Raw genomic sequence first — 26,034 nt, 5'->3', positions numbered from 1 at the left:
TACATGACCTACACTTTACTATAGTATCTGATCACAAACCGCTCTTGGGTCTGTTTATCGAAGAAAAAGCTATCCCTCCCATAGCTTCTGCGAGAATTCAAAGATGGGCTTTAATTCTATCAGCATATGAATATCCTTTAATGCACAGACCAGGGATACATATAGCCAATGTAAATGCCCTCAATTGCCTTCCTTTGCAGGAGAGCATTGAGCATGCTCGAACTCTCCAAGAGATCGTATTAGTGATGAATTTCCTGGATCCTTCACCAGACTGCGAAGACAAAAGAGAAACTGGATGAACTGCGATCCAGTCTTGTCTGGAGTCCAAGATCAAGTATTGAAAGGATGGTCCCAGGAACCAGTCCTGAAGAACTGAAACCATTTTTTACCCAAAGAAATAAATTGAGTAGTCAGGATGATATCCTATTATGAGGTGCATGAATTGTCATTCCTTCACAAGGAAGAGAACCGCTCTTAATTGAGTTGTATAGCGCGCATCCTGGAATCTCCAAAATGAAATTTTTTGCAAGAAGCTGTATCTAGTGGCCAGATGTAGACAGTAATATGGAAAAAATGGTTAAACCCTGTCTCCAGTGCCAGCAACTACAGAACTTGCCTGCTGTAGCCCAATGCACCCGCAAGAATGGCCTGGTCAACCCTGGGTGAGACCACATGTAGATTATGTAGGTCTATTTCTAGGCACCATGTTTCTACTAATTATTGACGCACATTCCAAATGTTTAGACGCATACAAAGTTATATCGCCAATGTCAGGTACGACTATTGAAAGGTTACCCCAATGTTTTTCTATACATAGATTACTAGAAGTCATTGTCTCAAACAATGTTGCTGCATTTACTAGTGCTGAACTTCAAAGATTTGTGAGCCTAAATGGTATCAAACACGAAAAGACAGCACTGTATCATCTATTATCTAATGGATTGGCTGAGAGAGCAGTACAAACTTTTAAAGATGGGATAAAAAAAATTATCAAGAGGATCATTGGAGATTAAGCTTTCACGTTTCCTGTTTCACTAGAGAACAGCACCCCCCCCTCCCCCACTATTACAGGTTCAACACCTTCAGAGTTACTTATGCAGCACCGCCTTCAGGCGAGATTAAGCCTGGTACTTCCCAATTTGGAGGGGAAGGTAAGAACAGTCAAGGAAATCAAAAAGTGACTCATGATTTGCATAGCCAAGAGTGAGAATTTGCTGCTGGTGAAACAATATTTGTACAAAACTTCGGTGGTGGATCGAGTTGGTTACCTGGTGTAATAGTTTCTGTGACAGGACCATTGTCATACCACATAGAAGTGGCGGGCCGGATCACCCAAAAACACATGGATCATGTGAGAAGAAGAGAGATACCCCAACAAAATGACGTTCCACCTGTAACCAATGTGGAACCTGTGGTCCCCGTTGTGATTGATCAACCAAGGATAGACATATCTGATGTCCCTGTCAGAGGGAATAACACTAAACTGCCTGTGACTAAAGAGGTACCTGATGTTGCTGCGGTTCCAGAAAATAGAGATTCAGTAAAAGGTTTGAAAGTTGTGGAGCTACAACGTTCCACCCGAATCAGGAGACTGAAGTTATAATTTCATGACCCATGTAAATTTTTGTAATGTCATGAATGAGGTTGTTCTTGTAAACACAAATTGTAAAAAAAAAAAAATTTAATGGGGAGGAATGTAGTTACTGTAACTTTAAGGAATGTAGTGACTGTAGCATGTACTGTGTAGCATCATGTAACAGTGTGAACGAATCAGCCCGAAGTGAGGGGCACCTTAGGGGTGGAGTTTGTGTCTAGTTGTGGATCTTGATGGAAGTATGTAACTGTTGCTGGAGCCATGTAAATAAAGTTCATTGTTTCTTATGAGAAATCTGTCTGCAAAATCAAATCTATAAAGCAAGAATTGTGTACAATTTTTGGTTACCTCACTTAGAGGGATATACTTCATTGGAAGCAACTCAGAGAAGGTTCAGTAGGCTGATTCTAGGATTGAAGGGATTATTTTATGAGGAAAGGTTGAGTGTGTTGGGCCTGTACTCATTGGTGTTTAGCAGAATGAGAGGTAACCATGTTGAAACATAAAATTCTGAGGGAGACTTAACAGGATCAATGTTGAAAGGATGTTTCCTCTCATGAGGAATCTAGAACTAGAAGGCACTGATTAAAAATAAGCAGTCTCCAGTTTAAGACAGAGATGAGGAGGAATTTCTTCTCTCAAAGGGTCAAGTCTTTGAGATTTTCTCCCACCGAGAGCAGTGGAAGTTGGGTCATTGAATGTATTCAAGGTTGACTTAGACTTTTGATCTACAAGGTAGTTGGGGGTTATAAGAGATAAAAACAAAAAAACTGCGGATGCTGGAAATCCAAAACAAAAACAGAATTACCTGGAAAAACTCAGCAGGTCTGGCAGCATCGGCGGAGAAGAAAAGAGTTGACGTTTCGAGTCCTCATGACCCTTCGACAGAACTTGAGTTCGAGTCCAGGAAAGAGCTGAAATATAAGCTGGTTTAAGGTGTGTGTGTGGGGGGCGGAGAGATAGAGAGACAGAGAGGTGGAGGGGGTTGGTGTGGTTGTAGCGACAAACAAGCAGTGATAGAAGCAGATCATCAAAAGATGTCAACAACAATAGTACAATAGAACACATAGGTGTTAAAGTTAAAGTTGGTGATATTATCTAAACGAATGTGCTAATTAAGAATGGATGGTAGGGCACTCAAGGTATAGCTCTAGTGGGTTTTTTTTTTATATAATGGAAATAGGTGGGAAAAGGAAAATCTTTATAATTTATTGGGAAAAAAAAAAGAAGGGGGAAACAGAAAGGGGGTGGGGATGGGGGAGGGGACTCACGACCTAAAGTTGTTGAATTCAATATTCAGTCCGGAAGGCTGTAAAGTCCCTAGTCGGAAGATGAGGTGTTGTTCCTCCAGTTTGCGTTGGGCTTCACTGGAACAATGCAGCAAGCCAAGGACAGACATGTGGGCAAGAGAGCAGGGTGGAGTGTTAAAATGGCAAGCGACAGGGAGGTTTGGGTCATTCTTGCGGACAGACCGCAGGTGTTCTGCAAAGCGGTCGCCCAGTTTACGTTTGGTCTCTCCAATGTAGAGGAGACCACATTGGGAGCAACGAATGCAGTAGACTAAGTTGGGGGAAATGCAAGTGAAATGCTGCTTCACTTGAAAGGAGTGTTTGGGTCCTTGGACGGTGAGGAGAGAGGAAGTGAAGGGGCAGGTGTTGCATCTTTTGCGTGGGCAAGGGGTTGTGCCATAGGAGGGGGTTGAGGAGTAGGGGGTGATGGAGGAGTGGACCAGGGTGTCCCGGAGGGAGCGATCCCTACGGAATGCCGATAAGGGGGGTGAAGGGAAGATGTGTTTGGTAGTGGCATCATGCTGGAGTTGGCGGAAATGGCGGAGGATGATCCTTTGAATGCGGAGGCTGGTGGGGTGATAAGTGAGGACAAGGGGGACCCTATCATGTTTCTGGGAGGGAGGAGAAGGAGTGAGGGCGGATGCGCGGGAGATGGGCCGGACACGGTTGAGGGCCCTGTCAACGACCGTGGGTGGAAAACCTCGGTTAAGGAAGAAGGAGGACATGTCAGAGGAACTGTTTTTGAATGTAGCATCATCGGAACAGATGCGACGGAGGCGAAGGAACTGAGAGAATGGGATGGAGTCCTTACAGGAAGTGGGGTGTGAGGAGCTGTAGTCGAGATAGCTGTGGGTGTCGGTGGGTTTGTAATGGATATTGGTGGACAGTCTATCACCAGAGATTGAGACAGAGAGGTCAAGGAAGGGAAGGGAAGTGTCAGAGATGGACCACGTGAAAATGATGGAGGGGTGGAGATTGGAAGCAAAATTAATAAATTTTTCCAAGTCCTGACGAGAGCATGAAGCAGCACCGAAATAATCATCGATGTACCGGAGAAAGAGTTGTGGAAGGGGGCCGGAGTAGGACTGCAACAAGGAATGTTCCACATACCCCATAAAGAGACAGGCATAGCTGGGGCCCATGCGGGTACCCATAGCCACACCTTTTATTTGGAGGAAGTGAGAGGAGTTGAAGGAGAAATTGTTCAGCGTGAGAACAAGTTCAGCCAGACGGAAGAGAGTAGTGGTGAAAGGATCATCCTCCGCCATTTCCGCCAACTCCAGCATGATGCCACTACCAAACACATCTTCCCTTCACCCCCCTTATCGGCATTCCGTAGGGATCGCTCCCTCCGGGACACCCTGGTCCACTCCTCCATCACCCCCTACTCCTCAACCCCCTCCTATGGCACAACCCCTTGCCCACGCAAAAGATGCAACACCTGCCCCTTCACTTCCTCTCTCCTCACCGTCCAAGGACCCAAACACTCCTTTCAAGTGAAGCAGCATTTCACCTGCATTTCCCCCAACTTAGTCTACTGCATTCGTTGCTCCCAATGTGGTCTCCTCTACATTGGAGAGACCAAACGTAAACTGGGCGACCGCTTTGCAGAACACCTGCGGTCTGTCCGCAAGAATGACCCAAACCTCCCTGTCGCTTGCCATTTTAACACTCCACCCTGCTCTCTTGCCCACATGTCTGTCCTTGGCTTGCTGCATTGTTCCAGTGAAGCCCAACGCAAACTGGAGGAACAACACCTCATCTTCCGACTAGGGACTTTACAGCCTTCCGGACTGAATATTGAATTCAACAACTTTAGGTCGTGAGTCCCCTCCCCCATCCCCACCCCCTTTCTGTTTCCCCCTTCTTTTTTTTTCCCAATAAATTATAAAGATTTTCCTTTTCCCACCTATTTCCATTATATATAAAAAAAAAACCCACTAGAGCTATACCTTGAGTGCCCTACCATCCATTCTTAATTAGCACATTCGTTTAGATAATATCACCAACTTTAACTTTAACACCTATGTGTTCTATTGTACTATTGTTGTTGACATCTTTTGATGATCTGCTTCTATCACTGCTTGTTTGTCGCTACAACCACACCAACCCCCTCCACCTCTCTGTCTCTCTATCTCTCCGCCCCCCACACACACACCTTAAACCAGCTTATATTTCAGCTCTTTCCTGGACTCGAACTCAAGTTCTGTCGAAGGGTCATGAGGACTCGAAACGTCAACTCTTTTCTTCTCCGCCGATGCTGCCAGACCGGCTGAGTTTTTCCAGGTAATTCTGTTTTTGTGTTGGGGGTTATAAGAGGCAGGCAGGAAAGTGGAGTTAAGACTGCAATTAGCTCAGCCATGATCTCATCGAATGGCAAAGCAGGCTTGATGGGCTGAATGACTTTCTCTTGCTCCTATTTCTAATGATCTTATGATAGTCTAAATTAGGCTTTCTGTGCATGTAAATTAATGTGCAGAGTGTGGTAAATAAGGTTGGTGAGCTGCAGGTGCAGATAGACACGTGGAAATTTGACGTTGTGGTGATAATGGAGTCTTGGCTCAAAGGTTAGGGTTGAGTATTAAATATTCCTGAATACAAGGTGTTCGGGAAAGATAGGAAAGGAAGGAGGAGGGGCGGCAATATTGATTAAGGCAAACATTGCAGTGTTGAAGAGAAAGGACGTTCCAGAGGGATCAAGGACAGAATCTATTTGGCTAGAGCTAAACACTGAAGCGACCATTGCATTTCACAGTGTAGTCTATAGGCCACCAACTGATAGGAAAGATGTCGAGGAACAAATTTGCAAGGACATTACAGGGAAGTGAAAGAATTATAGAGTAGTTATAATTTTCCTAATTTTTCTATTTTCCTAATATAAACCGGCATAGTAATAATGTAAAGGGCAGAGAGGGGCAAGGGTTTCTGGCAATCTGGAAAAGGTTTACTAAATTGATCTCGGGTATGGAGGAATTTTCCTATGAGGAGAGGTGGAGTAGGTTGGGCCTGTACTTATTGGAGTATAAAAGAATGAGAGGTGACCTTTTTGAAACATGTATGATTCTTAGGGGGTTTGACAGGGTAGATGCTGAGATGTTGTGAGAGAGTCTAGGACCATGATCTCAGAGTAAGGGGGTTGCCGATTTAAGACAGAGATGAGGAGAAATTTCTTTTCTCAGAGGGTAATTAATCTGTGGAATTCTTTACCACAGAGGGGCTGTAGAGGCTGGGTCGTGAAGTATATTCCAGGCTGAGATAAGCAGATTTTCAATCAGTAACGGAATCAAAAGTTATCAGGAAAAGGCTGGAGAGTGGAGTTGAGGATTATTGGATCAGCCATAATCTCATTGAATGGCAAAGCAGAACAGACGTGCCGAATAGCCTACTTTTGCTCCTACATCTTATGGTCTTACGATGAGTTCAGGAGATATTTCCACATCAATATGTTGCCAGAGGCAGTTCCAGATGTTTATAAAAATTTGACAACCTTTATCACCCCGTCATAAGTCAGTCCTAAAACCTCCCCAAGAGTTGAATCGTAGCCCTCACAGGGATCCACTGGGCTCAGGAGCATCTCACTCCCTGCTCCCCACTCAACCCCCACCTGCCCCCCACCTCCCTGCCCCCCACTCACCCCCCCCAACCTGCCCCCCACTCCCTGCCACTCACCCCCACCCCCCCAACTCACCCCCAGACCCCCGCCCGCCACTCACCCCCGCCCCACCTCCCTGCCCGCCACTCACCCCCATTCCCCCCTTCCTGCCCGCCACTCACCCCCACTCCCCCATCCCTGCCCGCCACTCACCCCCGCCTGCCACTCACCCCCACACCCCCCTCCCTGCCCGCCACTCACCCCCACACCCCCCTCCCTGCCCGCCACTCACCCCCACACCCCCCTCCCTGACCGCCACTCACCCCCACACCCCCCTCCCTGACCGCCACTCACCCCCACCCCCCCCTCCCTGCCTGCCACTCAACCCCACCCCCCCTCCCTGCTTGCCACAACCCTGCCCGCCACTCACCCCTGCCCCCCACCCGCCACTCACCCCTGCCCCCCACCCGCCACTCACCCCTGCCCCCCACACACCCCAGCATCCCCCTCCCTGCCCCCCACACACCCCAGCATCCCCCTCCCTGCCCCCCACACACCCCAGCATCCCCCTCCCTGCCCCCCACACACCCCAGCATCCCCCTCCCTGCCCCCCACACACCCCAGCATCCCCCTCCCTGCCCCCCACACACCCCAGCATCCCCCTCCCTGCCCCCCACACACCCCCGCCCCCCCACTCCCCTCCCTGCCTTCTGGCCCCCGCCCCCCACTCTGCCCCACTCTGCACCCCGCCCCCCACTCTGCCCCCCGCCCCCTGCTCCCCACTCCGCCCCCTGCTCCGCCCCCCACTCTGCCCCACGCTGCCCGCACCCCCACTCTGCCCCCCGCCCCCGCCCCCGCTCCGCTCCCCACTCTGCCCCCGCCCCCCATTCTGCCTCTGCCCCCCCGCCCTCACCCCCCACTCCCACTCCTGCCCCTGCTCCCGCACTCACCGCCACCCCAGAGCAACTCGTCACCATGTGACCGCCGCTCAACCGAACATGATGAGAAGTGACGACATTCGATTGACACCGGCTCCAGCCATACAGAAGGCAGCAGGTGGCGGCCGCCACCAACTGGAAGGTGGTAGGCGGGGACAGGGGGGGGGGGGTTGCTGTGCTCAGGTTAGGTTGCGGCGCCGGCCGGGGCGGTTTGTAGGAGTGCATTCGGCTGTCGCGGAGACAGGATGACCCGTGAGTAGCGGCAACGGCGGGTGGTGTGTTGGGGGGAAGAGAGAGAGAGAGATCGTCCCTTCGCTCGGGGGTGGATTGAGCCCGCGGCCTCGGAGCCGCTTCATCCGCCGGGGCTGAGGGGCGGGCCCCGCTGTGGCCGTCACTCCGAGGACCGGCGCTCGGCCCAGGCTCCGATGAAGCGGGTTGTTGGGGTGGCCTCCCCGCTTCGATCGGAGGAGGATGGGGGGGGGCGGTTCGTTGGGCCGGTGATTAGGGCAGGACTCAATTTCCCCCCTCCCGGGGCTGCGGCCGGGCCTTTTGGCCCCTGCAGCCCTGGCCCTGCGTCAGTGACGGGCCCTGGGCGCCTCCCTCTGCCACGTCCGCACTCGGCAAAGAAAAAAAGTCGGCTCAAAATAAATCATCCGGCAGCCCTTAAAGGGGCGGTGCGGGGGTCCGGCTGGGGCTGAGGGAGATGGAGCCTCTGCTGCCCACAGCAATTGCGGGTTTGACCTCCTCCCTGACTGGAAACTGCGCCAACACTTTGCACCCAGCAGTTGAGCTGCGAGCAGGCAAAGGCTGTTCTGCCCCTTCAGCCTGTTCCACCCACTTCCTTGCAAATTTATTCCTTGACATCTTTCCGACTAATTGGAAATAGCAGGATTAGGTCACTTGCCCCCCCCCCCCCCCCCCCCCCCCCCCCCCCAGCCTGCTCAGCTGTTCAGTTAGATGGGCGACTGATCTTTGAGCTCGTTTGCATCTCCCTGCACTGTTCCCCCCCGCCCCCGTATCGCATAATTACCACCTTATCCAAAAATCTCTTGCTCAGTCCTTGAATATGCTCCATGATTGAGCATCCACGTCCTCTGGGGTGGAGATTTCCAAAGATCCACAACCCTTTCAGTGAGCAACTAATCTTATGCTTCAGCGCCATTTTACTGCCATGGCTCCGTATTCATTATTGACAACTTTACCAAATGTGAAGTCTATTGATCTCTGTTTTGAAAGCCCCCACCACACCTGCAGCTTCTTTGAAGGGAAAGAAAGCTCCAGATTTTCTCTACCCTTTGGTGGGGGGAGGGGGGGTGGTGGCAGCGTGTGTGAGTGCTTCTTGATTTCCTTCTGCAATGGCCTAACTCTAATTTGATTGTTCCCCCATTAGAAGGACCAGGTTATCTGTTCCCACTCTCTTGAATCCCTTTAATTTAAGCACCTTGATTAGACCAACCTTTCAAGTTTGAGGATACTTGTCAAACTTATGCAGTCATTTTTCATTATTTAACCCCTGACATTCTTGTGAATCTGCATTGAATAGCTAAATCCAATGCACTCAGTCTTAACTTGTAAGTCTGGGTTAGGGCAAGCATCATTTAGAGTTCAAAATAAATGACTTTCAAATGCAGATCTATGCAGGACAAATTCCATCCCCATTCAAAAACTTGTAACTCCTGTTGGTCTCTCCAGTGATGGCTTTTTTGCTACACAGAATCATGATAGCGCAGAAGGAGGCCAGTTGACCTGTCATGTCTGCATTGGCTCTGAGCAATTCCCTTAATGCCATTCTCCAGCCTTCTCACCACAACCCTGCACATTCTTCCTGTTCAGATAACAGTCTAATTCTCTTTTTTGACTGCTTCAGTTGAACTTGCACACTTGGTGAGTGTTTGTACTTTTTGTTGCTAGTCTTGCTTGGAGACTGGAGTATGTTTATGGTGCTAAATCTATCGCTTTTGAAAGACCTCGGGTATGCCTTTATAGGGACAATAGTTTGAAATAGTGATGTGTGTTATTGTAACTGGCTGTAGACTGGTGCAGTCAACAACTGTAAGAATCCTCAAGTGTCAGGCCAGTCTTGTGCTGCAAAGAATAGACAAGTCTAGTTATGGGAGGCCTAGTTAAGGAATCTTGAACCTGGTTTCCTGTCCTCCATGGGCCTGTCAATAGACATGTACTTGATTTATCAGAATTCTTTAAACTGTAAATACTGCTTGCCCTAACCCACACCTGTGGGTTAGATTGTTGATGCTCGATTTAATTGTGCAATAGAACGCTATAAATTCTGATCACATGCCAAAAAAGTATCTCATTTAATGAAAAATGGTGATTTGCATTGCTGGGCATAAGGCATCCAATACCCACATGTAACAGTATTTATATACAACTTTAGATTTAAACACAGTGTATTCCAAGTTGTGGAAGGCAGTGAAAACTTGAAGAGCAAAGTGAGATTATCTTTATATGTAAAACAACATTTTTGCTATGTTCTAATTGATTAGTTTCAAACTTGAATCCAGCCATTCCCATTCATATTTCTGTCAATTGCTGCTGGTAGCTTCAACTATTTGAGCAGGTGGGGGACATTTTTATGCAGCTGCAACCTCTGGGTAGCTGTAATGCCACCAAATCAGACAACGTTATCCATGGTAGCCGGCTGCATGAGCTATACTTGAAGCGATGCTGCTTCCTGAAGGTGTGCTTTGTTCCTTTATGCTTTTCATGATTGGTTTTGCTTCATTGAATTGGGTGCATTATCCAAATACTCACTTCTCCTAATCTGCATTTGTGCCACTGGATTATGTGCTGAGTTAGCAGAACGTGGGAAGCAGAACCAGATTTTGAGAACGTGTGTTCTCTGAATCCATTTGAATTTCCCAGTTTCAGGAAAACTTCCAGTCCAACTGAGTATGGGGAAAGAACGTTTCATAATATGATTCTTAAATCTCCTTTTGAGAAGACTCATTGAGCTTTTTTTTAGAATGAACACCAGTCTAGTTTGGAATAGGCTTGTTTGTTTATATTCACAACCAAAAAAAATTTAATAGAAATTTGATTGTAAAAATGCCTAAAAACTTAAGTTTGTTGAACACTGAACCATCATTTGGAAATTTTCTAACTTGCCATCTAATTATTGACCCATCCAAGGTATTTGAAATAAAGATATTAATGCTTCAATATAAGCATCATTAAAATGAAAGCCACCTTTTGCCATGAAGACATTTCCATAGCTACTCATCTGTAGATCATTTAAGTTTAGCTTCTGGCCCCACTTCAGTTTCTGGACTTGTCATTATGGCTCTGCAATAGTAATTAATAATTCTTCCATCTACAAATACCACCTTAGGAAGTCTATGTAAGATTGTTTCCTCAAAGCCTTCCAGACTATTAGGCTGTGTTTTTCTGATGGGGCGGGTACTTTAATGTCTTTTGTACTTGGCCAATCTTTCTAAAAGTGTATCATTGATAACTTGATGCGTGCTTCCACTTTATTTATCTTTCTTGTAATTTTCAGTTTCAGCATGAACAGAACTATACAGCAGTTAGTGTTATCCTTTTGGAGGTAGATGAATGATAGTGATGGACAAGCCTATATGGCACTTAGTGCATTATACCAAAATAAAAAGGCAGTATAATCCTGTGGGTTGTCACCCTATTTGCAGCACATGGAAAGCTGTAGGTTGTGGTTGTGTTAGGAAACTTGTTATCTTTGTACTACCTAACCTGGCAATCTTTTAAAAAGAACACTTATGGCCAAATGTTACCTTTTGAAATTTGTTTTGAAGTTGAATCTTTGGACTTTTATAAAATCCAATTAAATAGCAATTAATGGGGCCGCTTACGCTTTTTCTGCAACTGACTACAAATCATCAGCATATTTTTCAATTGCTTTTTATCTTGTTTTTCTCTAAATCCTTTCTTCCCTGGTTTAATGTATGTCATATAGGTTTGTTTTGTTTATCTTGCTCACAAAACAGAATAATATTCCTGTGAGGTCTCGATTCTTGTGAATTTATAAGTGGTCTTAGACCCCAGTTTCTGATTTGAACCCAGTGTTGATAGGAACTTCTGGTGTATTTCATAAGCCCCATTTTAGTTTAGTAAAGAAAAGTATAGAATCAGATTTGGATGATAAACTAATGAAGTTTATTAAATTGTCTTTGCTTTTTAAATGAAGAATTGCAGTAGTTTGAATCTCTTGTGCTTAAAATAACTGACTCTTTGATAATTAGTAAAACAGGACTTGGAATAGCAGCAGGAGATTCCTTGATTACAACTGATTTTCTCTTGATAGCCTTGAGCGTGGGAGCATGTTTCCTGACAGCGATGCCTGATGCTCCTTTGCTTTACTTTCAACTGCACTTCAATCATAAAATGTCAGAAGGCAGCTTAACTGCTTTTAATACGTTTACTTAGATACAAGGTCCTGGAGATTCCTCCTTCCACCCAACCCAAAAGCTGCAACTTGTTTTGTGGATGCTGCTATCCACTCAATTTTGCTAGAATACATCCAAACTCAAAATAGGTATAAATTGGCATAAATCTTTGGAAACAGTTAAGACCCTGTCTATTTCTTGAGAACAGAATTTAAAGTTTTATCCTTAACTATTAGGACCTTTTGAAGGACCTGCAATCAAGGCAGTTTTTCAATTTCAATGTGACTTAACTGCTGTTAAAAATACAGAAGAGGGATTACTTTATTTAAAAGCTTAAATTAAAAGTCAGATAAATGTTTCTTTCTATGGCTGAAAATCTAGTTGAAATCACAGAATTGTTACGTTGGATGATTATTTAAATACAAACAATGCCCTTTTGAATGCCTCAGTTGAACCTCCTCCACCTCACTTCCAGACAATGCATTCCAAACCTGAAATACTTGCTGTGTGAAAAGGTTCTTTTCTCACCTCGCATTTGCTTCTTTTGCAAAACACCTTAAAACTGTGCCCTCTGGTTCTCGACCCATTTACGAACAGGAACAGTTTCTCCCTATCAACTCTGTCTCGGCCCATCGTTATTTTGAAAACTTCTAACAAGTCTCCTCTCGGCCTTCTCTCCATGAAAACAGTCTCAACTTTTCCAATCCTTCCTCATAACCGAAGTGTCTCATCCCTGGAACCATTCTCGTAAGCCTCCTGCACTTTCGCCAGTGCGTTCGCATCCTTCCTACAATGTGGTGCCCAGAACTGTGCACAATACTCCAGCTGAGGTCTAACCGGTGTCTTATGTAAGTTCATCATAACCTCCCTGCTCTTGTACTTTATGCCCCTATTAATGAAGCCTAGAATACTGTATGCTTTAGAAACAGTTCTCACTACCTGTCCTGCCACCTTTAATGACTTAAGTACCTATACTCCCAGGTGTCTCTGCTCCTGCATACCCTTTAGAATAGTATCTTTTATTTTATACTGTCTCTCTATGTTCTTATACTAAAGTGTATCACCTCACACTTCTGAGTTTTGAACTTCATCTGCCACCTAACTGCCCACTCCACCAATGTGTCAATGTCCTTTTGAAGTTCCGTGCTGTCCTCCTTACAATTCTCCCAAGTTTTGTGTCACCCACAAACTTTGAAATTGTCCTCTGCACACCACGATCTAGATCATTTCTGTACATCAGGAAAAGCAAGGGTCTCAATACCAACCCCTGGGGAACCCTACTACAAACTTTCTTCCAGCCCAAAAAATACCCATTAACCATTACCCTGTTTCCTATCCCTTGGCCAATCTTGTATCCACATTGCTACTGTCCCTTTTATTCCATGACCTATAGCTTTCCTCAAGCCTGTTGTGTGGCACTATCGAACGCCTTTTGGAAGTCCATCTGCACCCCATCAATGGCCTTGCCCTCATCAACCATCTCTGTTACCTCTTCAAAAAAACAAGTTAGTCAGACATGATTTTCCTTTAATAAATCCATGCTGACTCTTCTGAACCCCAATCCGTATTTTTTCATATGATGAATTCTATCCTGAATAATTGTTTCTAGAAGTTTCCCCACCACCGAAGTTAAACTGACTGGTCTGTAATTGCAGGACAGATCTTTACGCTCTTTTTCAAAAAAAGATAACGTTTGCAATTCTCCAGTCCTCCAGCACCTCCCTGAATCCAGGGAACATTGAAAGATTATTTTCAGTGCTTCTACAATTTCCACTCTCGCTTCCTTCAATATTCTTGGATGCATCTCATCCGGTCCCAGTGCCTGGTCAACTTTTAAGTACCAACAGCTTATTCAATGCCACCACCTTATCAATTTTAAGCCGTTCTAGTGACTGAGTTTCCTCTTCTGTCACCATGGCCTGGGCAGTATCTGCCTCGTAGGTAAAGACAGATGTGAAATATTCATTTAACACCTCAGCCATGCCTCCTGCCTCTGTGTAAATCCCCTTTTTGGTCCCTAATCAGCCCTACCCCTCCTTTTACCACCCTTTTACTATTGATATGCTTGTAGAATACTTTGGGAAATTCTTTTATGTTAGCTGCCACTCTTTTTTTCATAATCCCTCTTTGCTTCTCGTATTTGCTTTTTCTGAACCTTCTATATTCAGCTTGGTTCTCAATTGTATTTGCTACCTGATACCTGTCATAAGCGCACATTTTCTTCTTTAACTTCTATCTCCTTTGTCATCCAGGGAGCTCTGGATTTGTTTGTCCTACCCTTCCCTGTTGAGGGAAGATACCTTGACTCTGCCCAAACCATCTCCTGTTTGAAGGTAGCCCATTGTTCAGCTACTGTTTTTCCAGTTAACCTTTGGTTCCAGCCTAACCAACCCAGCTCCGTTCTTGCCCCATTGAAGCCCGCTCTATGCCAGTTGATTATTCTTACTCTGGATTGACCAATATCCTTTTCCACTGTCATCCTAAAACTTATGATAAATTGATGATTGACTCTAAATGTTCTCCCACTGTCACTTGATCTACTTGACCCACCTCATTCCCAAGAACCAGGTCTAGCAGTGCCTCCTTTTTTGCTGGACTAGACACATACTACTGTAGGAAATTCTCCTGAACACAATCTGGGAACGCTTTTCACTCTGCCCCTTACACTACCACTATCCAGTCTATATGTGGGTAATTAAAGTCCCCCATTATAACTACTCTATGATGTTTACACCTCTGTAATTTCTTTGCAGATTTGTTCCTCTATATCTTTCCCACTGGTGGTCTATCTATTACACCAAGCAATGTAATTGCACCCTTCTTATTCCTTAGCTCTAGCCAAATCGATTCTGACCTTGAATCCTCTGAGACATCATCTTTCTCCAGTACTGCAATACTATCTTTAACCAAAAACATCCAAGAGCCACAAATATTGCGACCCTCACCCCCTGACCAATTGATTTGAAAGAAGGAATGTTTTTGGACAGAGGGTTTGATGGATGGACATGAAAGATAGAGGAGACTTGGAGGAATTGCAGTTATCCCAAAATCTCCTTAGCCATAAAATTTATTTGCATCTAGATTGCACATCTGTGTATAAGTGCAGAGGAAACTCCAGCCAAATTAACATATCCAAGTTTTCAAATAGGTCCTGTGGAATATTAGCTTCAACTAACCAAGTAATTTGTGACATATCCATTTATCATTTAGTTGTAAGACCCCATCTGACTGGCTTGACCACTGACGGAATAAAGCTACTAACAAATCTTATCTGGTGGCAGTAACGCAAACATCATTGCAGCAATCTAGATATATTTGGAATGAAATTTTTAGTTCTACATTAAGAGTGAGATGGTAATTATTTTTCATTGCAGGATGGAAAACTGCCTTAACCAAAGCAGGTTGATTCTTCTTTTTAAGAAGCAACACTGTTAGAAAAGGGAAGATATTACATCATTGAAGCTGAGCTAATTTTCTTCACAAGGAGGGAGCCCAATTATGTTGATGACTGAAAAATGACCGGAAAATGAAGCAAATGTTTTTTTTTAAGTGGAGGCTAAGCTTTGTGGGGATTTTTGAGCTGCTTAGTTTCTAATGAAAAGTCTGAATAAATGTACACCAAAAAGAACCAAAACTGTCATATTCTGCATATTTGTAGTAAATTGTGCTCTGAGTGTTTGACACTCTTTCCTATTAGCTTCCTAACTAACATTTCAAGCTCCAACTAACTGTATAAACTCATTAAATTCGAATGACAAACATGGCCAAGGAACTTTCTGGGATGGGCATGTGGTATAGTAGTGTTGTTGCAGTGATTTGAATCCTTGCTTTTAGACAATCCACAATCGCCTCACTGAGGTAACTTTTACCAGTTGGTATCATAGCAAAGTTTAATTGTGGCTTATTGGAAGTGCCCTGAAGTTGAGAGAAGTAAGCAGAATCTGGACTCATTTGAATGTTTTTCCATTCAAATGAAAGCTTCATTATTAAATGTAGGTAACTCATCTAAGGAGTGTTGATGGGTGGAGGGGATGAAAATTAAGGTGGGTGAAGGGGTTTTCATCCAGATACCATTAGGCTAATGTGTTCTGTGCACAAAATCTGGTTTTCAGTACTCTGGTGTTTATTCAGTAGCTGTGTGTGTGTGTATATGCGCTCATGCTCACTTCAGAGCATCACATACAACGTACGTCCTAACCTTTACGCCTCTTACTAGGTGACTTATATATCCATGATGGAAAAGGGCTGATATTAGTTTTTCCTCCCCTCTTCCCTGCAGAAACTTCTGTATTCTTGACTGGATCAAAATCTTGGGCACGATTACAGTAGTTGCTTTTTAAAAAGGTCATTGCGATGTGGAAGACCTGATGAAATCGAGGGAGTCACCATTGACTTTTTTTCTTCCTAGGTGGTAATCAACGAGAACTTGCTCGTCAGAAAAATGCAAAAAAGTCAAGTGAGCAAAGTAAACGGAAAAGAAAGGATGATGGTTTATCTGCTGCAGCCAGAAAGCAGAGGTAAACCAAACATAGCATCAACTGAATCCATAAACCAATACACAAAACAGTCAAACAACTGATATATGGAGTTAAAATCTTGCAACTCGGCAAGGAATAAAGTGGTTATCAAGGAGAATGTTCATGAAAGCAGAACAATTAAATAATGAGCAATGCTGAAAAAGTACAGATCTGTTGGCATCTGCAAGGTTAATAAAGTATGGATCCCCTGTCAAAACGACACAGATGGGGTTATATATAATTTTAAGGGAGAGAATAGTTTGTGTTGGACTGCTATCACAAAGAACCAGTTGATGAGTTTGATCAATTGTAAATGGTTTCTATAAAGCTACAGATTTCTGGATGATTGAATATCTGTATTGTACTAGGATTAGTTGTGGAGTAGCCTCATTCAGTTGACATGAACTGCTGGAAATACTTTTGTATCCCCAGAGCACAGTCCCAAAGAGAGCTCACTTTACTACCAGCATTAGTTTCTGTACATGTAGACTCTAAATTTATGTTACTGCCCCAGTTATAATTGCCATTCATTTGTTCTATTGTGCATAATACAGGATGAAAGATTCTATAAAAGATTATCCAGGCATATATTCGAGTAAAGTGTGTTGGGAAATGTGATGTGATGGTTTACAATTTGTATTCTTGCAGGGATGCTGAAATAATGCAGCAGAAACAAAACGCAAATAAAAATTCTGCAGCACCTGCGGGAGCTAATGCAGGAACTTCAAACTAAGGCCCGCACCTGTGGTACTCTGCCTAACTTTCCTGGATGGGTACATCTAACGAGCAACGCGGCTTTATCTTCAAAATATTGAACATATTTAAAACATTGGGTTCCGATACTTCAGAAAATTGCATTGTTGTATCTTTCCTATGGAATTATGCCATGTTTAATGCAAAGGAAGGTGTCTTGCTTGTAGATTTGGTACTGATGCAGTATTAGACCTTGTACTGTAAAGGTGCATTTCCTGCATGAGCATAACTCACAAGGTATTTCCAGTATAAGCAGAAAATATGCTTGCATTTGGATTTGTGACCAGCCTTGTATTTTTGTATCAACGCTAACCCTTTAAATTCTGTTTTAATAAAGACAGCATTTAAGTTGACAAAGCTGGGTTTAGCTGCTTGTCTTTAAGTTGCCACTAAAGCTTTGCCATTCTTGAAGCATCTTTATTCTGTCTCGGTGATCCAGATGTGGAAGGAAACCAGACAGTTTTTAGCATGCTTGAATCAAGTTTGATGTTTTCTGGCGCGGTAGGTATGACAAAAGGTTGAAGTGCTTTAGTATTTTGTGGGCATTTGCCACTGCCTTTCAGTTAGATGGTGTGCACATCGAATAATTCTGCTTTGTGTGCCTCAATTACAAATTGAATCTTTCTCTGCTAGGGCAAAATTGGCTTTAAATGTGTAGTGAGGGCAGTTGGAACAAAGTAAGGAAATGTGTACAGAAACCTTGTTCACAAGATGTGAGATTTGCAGACACAATGAAACTTCCTTTGCATAAGGGTTGAAGACGTTTAGTGGCAATTGCCACTTTATGGTTCACAGTTCTACCAGCAGTGCTAGAAAAACCAGGGAAGATAACAACTAGGTAGTTATTTGGATTGATATTACTGACTTGTTGCCTGAGGTGAGATGTGGGTTTGGCACATTATGCCGGCTTGATGTAACAATACTTTTAAAGACTGGGGAAATGTTGGTTGTTCAGACTGGAAAAGAGACAACAGAGAATGTTAAATTAAGTGAGACAAAGGCGGGGTCACAGGTCCAAATTAACAGGACAGCTATTGGGGAAGTGTTTACAAATGATTGACCTATGGATAAAACTAATAATTCTAGACCATAATGGAGGGAAAAATGGTGAAAGAATTTAAAAATAATTGGATAATGCAAGGTTGGAGAAGCTATAGAATTTTGCTGGTTGGATGAACTTAAATGGGCTGAATGGGCACCTTTTTTATATGTAACTGGTTATTCACCTCCAATTTATCTATGTTGCATCAATTGTGATTTTCTCTGCTTTAACAGGTGCAAGGATTAAAATTTACATTCATATAGTTAAAGGAATCTTATGTGGGTTGGTTTTAGTTTTTAAGTGGCCATGTGTAGAATTAGAACCTGAAGAGCCAATTCAAATCTCAATTTGACTTATTCTCTCAAACATACCTAATTCTCATGTTATGCCCTATATGATATAAGCATCACTATTATAAAAGTGAATTTGATGCAGTATCATGAATGACCTAGTTCTGTTTCGTATTTCTCCTGTACAGTCCTTTTGCTGAATTTAGGCCAGTGTTAATATCATCGAAAATGTCATGAGGGCAGGAAGTTGATGTATTTTCTTCAATCTAGGCTAATTATTACCTGTTATCCCTGAAAATGTTTTTGAGGCCCTGCATGGTTAATGACCCAAAATTGCTGAGATGCTGATGCTTTGCTTGCTTAAGTGCAAAATGCATACTGTAAATGGAATTGGGTGAATTCCTGAAGCATGTTACAAGCCAAAACCAAAAAATACACATTGTAGTCTAGATCAGCTTTCTGCCGAGCTGGTTGAAGATACGGAACAATGCATGTGGTCAATGGTGACAGAACCCTTGGATTTTGAAGGGTGGTCGGGTGTTGGTGCTGGAGATCCATCTGCTTTAACAATTGCTTTGGCTCAAGAATTTCAATTAGTATTCTCCTCTTCCTTGCTGTTCTGGCAGTGACTTGACAAAAACCTTGCTCGTTTCCAAGGCTCTATTTAAAAACTTATCTGTTTTTATTTTAAAACTTTTTAATTAAATTCCCTTTGCCTGCTGCTATTTTGCCTGTGGCCTTTACAAGGGTTTACAATGCCCATCCAGGTGAGATCGTTATTAAATATGCAAATCAGGGGCCTACAATCATAAATAGGACCCAATTAATTTTGAAGCACAAATTGTCCTAAGCCTTGATCCTCAAAGGGAGTGCTGGATGTTACTCAAAACTATCCAGAAAAGACTTTTGTGCCAGGAGAAGCAGAATTGGCAAGCTGCAGCCTGTAACTTGCTCGTGAGCAGGAATTGTGGCCCAGGCACCTCTGCAAAACCAAGCAACCACACTCAACCCATCTGTTCTGGTTAAATGGATCATAGTTTGTAAAATCCTTAAGTCGCACTGTTTCCGGAACATGCTAAGATTTATTTTGACTGCAGTTGTTGCACATTTTAGATGGGTGGTAGTTCAGCAGTTTGTTTTAATGTGATTGGCCATTGTTTTAAATAGACAGAATACAATGTTCAAGGATGTTGCTTCAAAAGAATGCAAAAATGTTACTGCATCTTAGTTTGTCAGAATTGAGTCACTGCTCCTCCTGTTGAAAGCTATTGATTCAATTACAGGTTTAATAGGAGGGGGGGTTAGTTACAGGAAAATAACCTGTTAAGTGAGGAGCAGGTTGAAATTTGAGCCAAAAGAAGCTATTAGGCCATAAGCAGCCCAGCAGATTAGTGTATTCCTCACCTTTTGTGACCACTTTCATTCATCTATGCCCTGGAATCTGACATTTCCTCCCTAACCTCCTTTGCCTCACCATCTCTCTTCCAAGGTTTTACTCATTTGCTCAAGCTGGATGTAATTGTTTTTCAACTTCTGAAGCACCTTGGGCTGTTTCACTACTTTTAAAATATGGTAAATAAATGCAGGTTGTTTCTTGTAAGCCTCACTTTTTTGTCCATCCAAATTTCATCCTCTGCATTACTGCAAATCCACCCACTCTTAACATAATGCTTTAATTGGCTTAATTAGTCTTTTAAATTCCAGAATTTGCTTGGTCTCATCAAAATGGAATTCTGTCACTTGTATTTTCCAAACAAATTTTAAAGTGTCCTGTTGTATATGGAACAGAACTTCAGTGTACACTGGGTGGTTTCAATTTAACTCAATTTTTTTGCATTAAAACAAAATCCAAACTCGTACTTTTTAACATGTGTTAAATACTCGTCTGAAAAGTTCTGATTGAAAATGACCGCAAACTGTTATTGAAACACGTCTTTTTATCATTATGAAACATAGCTTTCAGTCCTGTGAATAAATTGAAGAGTATGATCGACTGGACATTTATCACTAGTTATGTAGATGAGAAATCCCTATGAGTTTTTTTAATTCATTCACAGGATGTGAGCATTGCTGGCAAAGCCAGCTTTAATTGCCTGTTCCTAATTGCCCCTGAAGATGGTGGTGATTAGTGTGGGTACACCCACAGTGCTGTTAAGGAGAGTGTTCCAGGATTTTGACCAAGTGACATTGAAGAAACACTCATTTATTTCAAAGTCAGGATAACTGGTGACTTGGAGAGGAATTTGGAGGTGGTGGCATTCCCACGTGTCTGCTGCCCTGTTCTTCGTGGCAGAAGTGGGTTTCGAAGGCACTGTCGAAGGATCCTTGATGAGCTGCTGCACTGCATCTTGTAGATGGTACACTTTACTGCCTGTGGTGGATGATGTGCCAATCAAGTAAGTCGCTTTGTCCTGGATGGTGCCCAGCTTCTTTATTGTTGTTAGAGCTGCACTCTATCACACTTTGGACTTGTCCCTTGTAGATAGTGGAGAGAATTTGGGGAGTCAGGAAGTGAGTCACTCACTGCAGAGTTCCCAATCTTGCTGATCACCTCTTGTAGCCACAATATTTATATGGCTGGTCCAGTTAAGTTCTCTCGATAGTAACCCCCCCCCCACTATGTTGATGGTGGGGGATTCTTTGATGGTAATGTCATTGAACATCGTGGAGATAACTTGTCATCCTCTGTTTAAAACTGAGGTTATAGTACTTTTGATGTTCCCCCAAGTCAAGACCACAATCGTATCTATGCACAATTTAATGTGCGAGGGTGAAAAGAGACTTGACCAGTATCTAGATTTGTGGACAAATTAAGCTTTGCTCCTTGAATCATACCTCGGCAGTAGCTTCTTGTTACAACAAGTCAAAACCATGTTGAAGATATGGTCAGTTAAGTGACAGAATTTTCTGAAGCACTAAAGCTTGTTGATGCTCTGTTTTGCCACCAGCCCATCTATCTTGTACTCCATTTTGGAGTAAAGTGAGCAAAAGGTTTTCTGATTATACATACGCTTCTCATGCAGGTGCATTTCTTGTCAATACATGTATAAAGTAGTGTTCAATAATTTTGTGCTTGTACCTAATTTTGTAATATTGAATGCCTGTAGATGGAGACTTTATTGGAATTGTGACCACTGAGTGTGTCCTTTCCTAGGTGATCCATTTTTTTAAAAATTGGTTCATTGATTCTCTCTAACTCCCACTTGCCAATGCAAGGATCTTTAACTATGTCTGTCCAAGGTGATTCAAGTTCACATTTTTACACAATCACCATTTTGTTTTCAGTAAAAATGATGGAAGTGTCATAAAATCACCAATTTGACTTTTGGTCTGTTTGATTCTTCTAAGTTGATGAATATTGTACCAGTGACTATTGCTAACTTTTGAGTCTATTATACAAGACCATTGATACCTGTGAATTGACTTTGCTTTATAGATTTAAAGCAAGAATTGAAACCATGCATTCTTTCATTTATTCTATGAACTTTTTAATGTAAGCAAATCAATTAATTATTGAAGTTCTTTTCCTGCAATCTTTTAGTGGGGAATTGAACAAGTTCCTGAGAGACATCATCTCTAGTTACAGCAATTTGTTGTGGGGAAGCCAGGATTACTAACACATGAATTACTGTGGTCTCCTGGAACTTATGGCTCCAAAGGTCAGAGAAATTTTTGAATTGGTGTCTTTTTTCCTTTGGGATTGGGAGCTGGCTAGATGATATCTTTCTTGTATATTAAAGTTTTTGATTTGTTTTCCACTAGAAGAACTGTGCCAGGACAACTTGTAGCAGCAAAGAGGCTTTGAGCTAATCCATTAAGTCAATGGCATGCTTCACACACAATCTCTCATACTCACTCTCCCTCACACACTTGCATCCTGGTGTTTCGTTACTTTGTTTTTGAGGGAAGGAAACCATACATAAAATACAAACTTTTTAAACCATTTTAACTGATTGCTGTCTTGATTTGTGTGTAAGGTGTGTGTATATTGAATAATGGTGTCCATTTTGAATAAAATAACTTTAAAAAGCACTTTGGAATAGTCATTTTGTGCTAGCTTTTCTCATCTGCAGATGACCTGAAACCAAGTGGAGGTTAATCTATCTTTCAGCAGGTGGGAGAAAATTAGTTTTTGGCCTCAAGATGACCTATTTGCACCACTTTACAGGAAGCAGTATGGAAAACTGCCTAGGTATGTCCTGTATGCAAAAAAGCAGGACAAATCCAACCTGGCCAATTACCGTCCCATCAGTCTACTCTCCATCAGTGAAGTGATGGAAGGGGTCATCAACAGTGCTATGAAGTGGCACTTAGCAATAACCTGCTCACTGACTCTGGGTGCAGCCAGGCCTTGATTGCAGCCTTGGTTCAAACATGGGTAAAAGAGCTGAACTCCAGAGGTGAGATGAGAGAGAGACTGCCTTTGACATCAAGGATGGTCAATGGGAATTGGGGGAAAACTCTCCACTGGTTGGAGTCATACCTAACACAAAGGAAGGTGGTTGTTGGAGGTCAGTCATCTCAGTTCCAGGATATCATTGCAGGAATTCCTCAGGGCAGTATCCTAGGCCCAACCTTTCATCATATGGTCAGAAGTGGGAATGTGCAATCATTAGCAAACCATGGTCACCATTCGTGATGACTCAGTTACTGAAGCAGTCCATGTCCAAATGCAGCAAGGCTTGGGCTGACAAGTGGTGAGTAACATTCATACCAGACAATAACCATCTCCAACAATAGAGAATCTAACTATTGCTGCTGGACATTCAATGGTAATAGCATTACCATCACAGAATCCTGCACTAGCCATGACTGAGAGCAGGTCAGAGGCTAGGAACCCTGTGGTGAGTAACTCACCTGACTCTCAAGCCTGTCCACCATCTACAAGGCACAAGTCAGGACTGTGATGGAACACTCTCCACTTGCCTGGATGAGTGTAGCTCCAACAACATTCAAGCTTGACACTATCCAGCACAAAGCAGCCTGTTTAGTTGATACCCCATCTACAAACATTCACCCTCCACCACCGACACACAGTAATGGCAGCAGTGTGTACATCTACAAGATGCACTGCAGGAACTCACCAAGCATCCGACTTGGAAATATATTGCTGTTCCTTCACTGTCGCTGGGTCAAAATCCTGGTGTATTCTCACTAACAGTGAGTGCACCTACACCATGTGACTGCAGTGGTTCAAGAAGTCAACTCACCACTGTCTCAGGAGAAATTAGGGATGGGCAATAAATGCTGGCCTAGCCAGCAACACCCACGTCACATTAAATAAATTAATTTTAAAAGAAAGCTAGCAACTGAAGCATACCAGTGCTCCAAATCTCAATGGCTGGCCACAGGAGGTGTCAGTGTAACTTTCACATAAAATATTGATTCTCATATCTTTAAGAACTGAATTGGCTGACGTGACATGAATTAAGCAGCTGTCTGAGTTGTGGATTAGACTATCTTTAATTATGACACGTGGTGTCAATTCAACATCGCATTTGGAATCCAGGTGGTGCATTCACCATTTTTGAATTCCACAGGAATGCTTTGTGCATTTGACCTGTTACAAAAAGCAGCCTACTCACTTGTAATATTTAATTATCCTAACGCAATGCAGTTAAAATGTGAGACGATGAACGCAGCAAGCCTAAACCATCATCTTGTTTTTTCGGAAACTTAATGTTCTGCTTTTCATTCTGTTTTCTGAGTTTGTTTCTACGAGAGGGCAATCTAGTGTATAAATGACCCCCTTGTGCCTGTTTATTGATTCTGTTCATAATGGTATAATGTGTGGAAGACTGGTAATTGAACAGTTGCTTACAGAATTCCAATGGAGATTGAGTTGTTAGAGGGGGCCTGCCAGGAGAGGCTGGTTTAATGAACTCTGATCACCAGTGTATATATTGTAAATTACAGATTGTGCCATTTTGGATTTGCCTATTCCTACTGCAAATGGCTTCATAGAATCATGGAATTATTATAGCACAGGAGGCTGCCTATTGGCCTGTTGATTCCATGACAGATGCTGTCAAGAACAACCTAGCTAGGGCTGCTGGCCTGCCTTTTTCACATATTCCTGTAATTGTTTTTTTAACCTTCAGATGTTTATCCAATTCTCATTTTGAAAGCCACAGTTGAATCTGCCTCCACCACCCTCTCGGGCAGTCCATTCCAGATCTTAACAACATACGTTTTTAAAAAAAAAATTCTCGTCACTTTGACAAAAGAACCAAATCGGTCTTCAAACTGTGTGTATGCTCCCACTCACGTTCTCCATGGTAAACAATAGCATTTTCACTACTTAGAATCAGGCAGGCCTGCGCCTTATCACTTGCTCTCTATGTCTCAGTTGGCTGTAGACAACACAAGACAAATGCAACCACTGTCTGACTGTGATATTCATGGATTTATAGGGAAGCCTGTACCATGATCAGTGCTGCATCTGGACTTAATAGGAGGACCGTCAAACAAACGCTAATATCCTTGAAGCTAAGCTGCACAAGCATTCAGGCAAATCTCCTGCAACATCAACTTTGATGGACTGGAAGCTGTCATTGGCTGGCTGACAAGCATCATCTTCCACCAAGTCCTGTTTTCTCAACTCTCAAATGGCCAGTGTTCCAGGGGTGGACAAAGAAAATGCTTCAAAGACACAGATTGGGAGGAGCTTGTTACCAATCCTTCAAGATGGTGACAACTTGTCCATAAAGGTGCATCATGCTTTGGGTCAGAACAGGCTGAGCTGCAGCAGAGAAGGAAAGAAAAGGAAGCAAATCCTGCACTCTGGATCGCACTTTCTCGTGGGACATCCTGCCCTGTGTGTGTCTGTGGGCTGAGAATTGGCCTAATCAGTCACATGACAAACTTATGACTGGATGTCACCCTTGAATCAAGGGACAACTGATTTACTATTTATATGCCATAGAAGACTTTGGAATTCCTCTTGCCAGTCTCTTCTCTTTGTCTTACTGATTTCTTCATTCATCCTTATACCATACTTCTACCCCCATCCATGGATAAATAAAATCTAGTATGCTTCAACTTGTTAAAGGAATATAACCCTAATGAAATTTGATGTGGTTTACCTAGTTTGGCAATTTACATTGCTGTGATTTGTCACCCTACTTGCCCCTTAATTACTTCAAAAACCTGCATGGAAATTACAACAATTTCACAATTTAACTGACTATGTATTCACTTTGTTGTCAGCCAGTCTGACGCTTCTCAAATGGAACTTTCAAAGCAGCTTACTTTAAACTGATGATATTCCCAGTGTATTCTTCAGTGATGTCATCATGAGTTCCATAAGGCATATGGGGGAATAGGTATGGGAGTGCTGATTAGTGAAATGCAGTTATCATTTTGTGTTGCCTGGGGATGATTAAGCAGCAGAGTGGGAAGAGCAGATATGTGTGATTCTGCTGTCAAAACATGAGCTGGAACCAGCCATCAAATTGTACAGGTAACTACACTGATAAACCCTAGTTACGACTGCAGCCAATGTTATTCTCTGAGCAAATCAAATCCCAGAGGGAAACTTGTCTTACTGATCATAGCTTTTTTTTTGCATTTTGAAAACTAAGGGAAAACTACTAATCCCAGTAACACTTTTAGGATTTTAAAATAAGATTTATTAACAA

At 43.0% G+C, this 26,034-nt stretch overlaps 1 protein-coding gene and 1 long non-coding RNA gene across 4 annotated transcripts in view; one reads left to right on the top strand and one right to left on the bottom strand.

Moving 5' to 3' along the window:
* The window catches only part of LOC121269802, a 46,202-nt gene extending 38,191 nt beyond the window's left edge, over window positions 1-8,011 (bottom strand). Inside the window, exon 1 of the long non-coding RNA XR_005941418.1 lies at window positions 7,426-8,011. This is a non-coding gene — a long non-coding RNA (uncharacterized LOC121269802). The remainder of the gene's footprint in view (window positions 1-7,425) is intronic.
* si:ch211-39k3.2 (uncharacterized protein LOC100149345 homolog) lies at window positions 7,557-22,426 on the top strand. 3 transcript variants are annotated; one of them, XR_005941416.1, is made up of 4 exons: window positions 7,637-7,665; window positions 9,106-9,297; window positions 16,201-16,309; window positions 20,609-22,426. XR_005941416.1 is itself a non-coding variant. In XM_041174742.1 (3 exons), exons 1-3 carry the CDS (start codon window positions 7,659-7,661, stop codon window positions 17,040-17,042), a joined length of 201 nt encoding a protein of 66 aa, XP_041030676.1. In that variant the 5' UTR covers window positions 7,557-7,658; the 3' UTR covers window positions 17,043-20,253. The 3 variants fall into 3 exon arrangements, 1 of the variants encoding a protein (XP_041030676.1); XM_041174742.1 differs by lacking the exons at window positions 9,106-9,297; window positions 20,609-22,426 and adding an exon at window positions 16,958-20,253 and having other exon boundaries at window positions 7,557-7,665; XR_005941417.1 differs by lacking the exon at window positions 9,106-9,297 and having other exon boundaries at window positions 7,633-7,665.
* The last annotated feature ends 3,608 nt before the right edge of the window (window positions 22,427-26,034 follow it).

The sequence above is a fragment of the Carcharodon carcharias genome, chromosome 26, assembly GCF_017639515.1.
Source record: "Carcharodon carcharias isolate sCarCar2 chromosome 26, sCarCar2.pri, whole genome shotgun sequence".
Lineage (NCBI taxonomy): Eukaryota > Metazoa > Chordata > Chondrichthyes > Lamniformes > Lamnidae > Carcharodon > Carcharodon carcharias.
Note: the sequence above shows the minus strand (reverse complement) of the source record. Positions and strands in the feature narration are given on the sequence as shown.

Coding starts and splice junctions, on each gene's coding strand:
- si:ch211-39k3.2 (XM_041174742.1), top strand. Junction 16,310..16,957: donor GCTGCAGCCAGAAAGCAGAG/GTAAACCAAACA, acceptor GTATTCTTGCAG/GGATGCTGAAATAATGCAGC.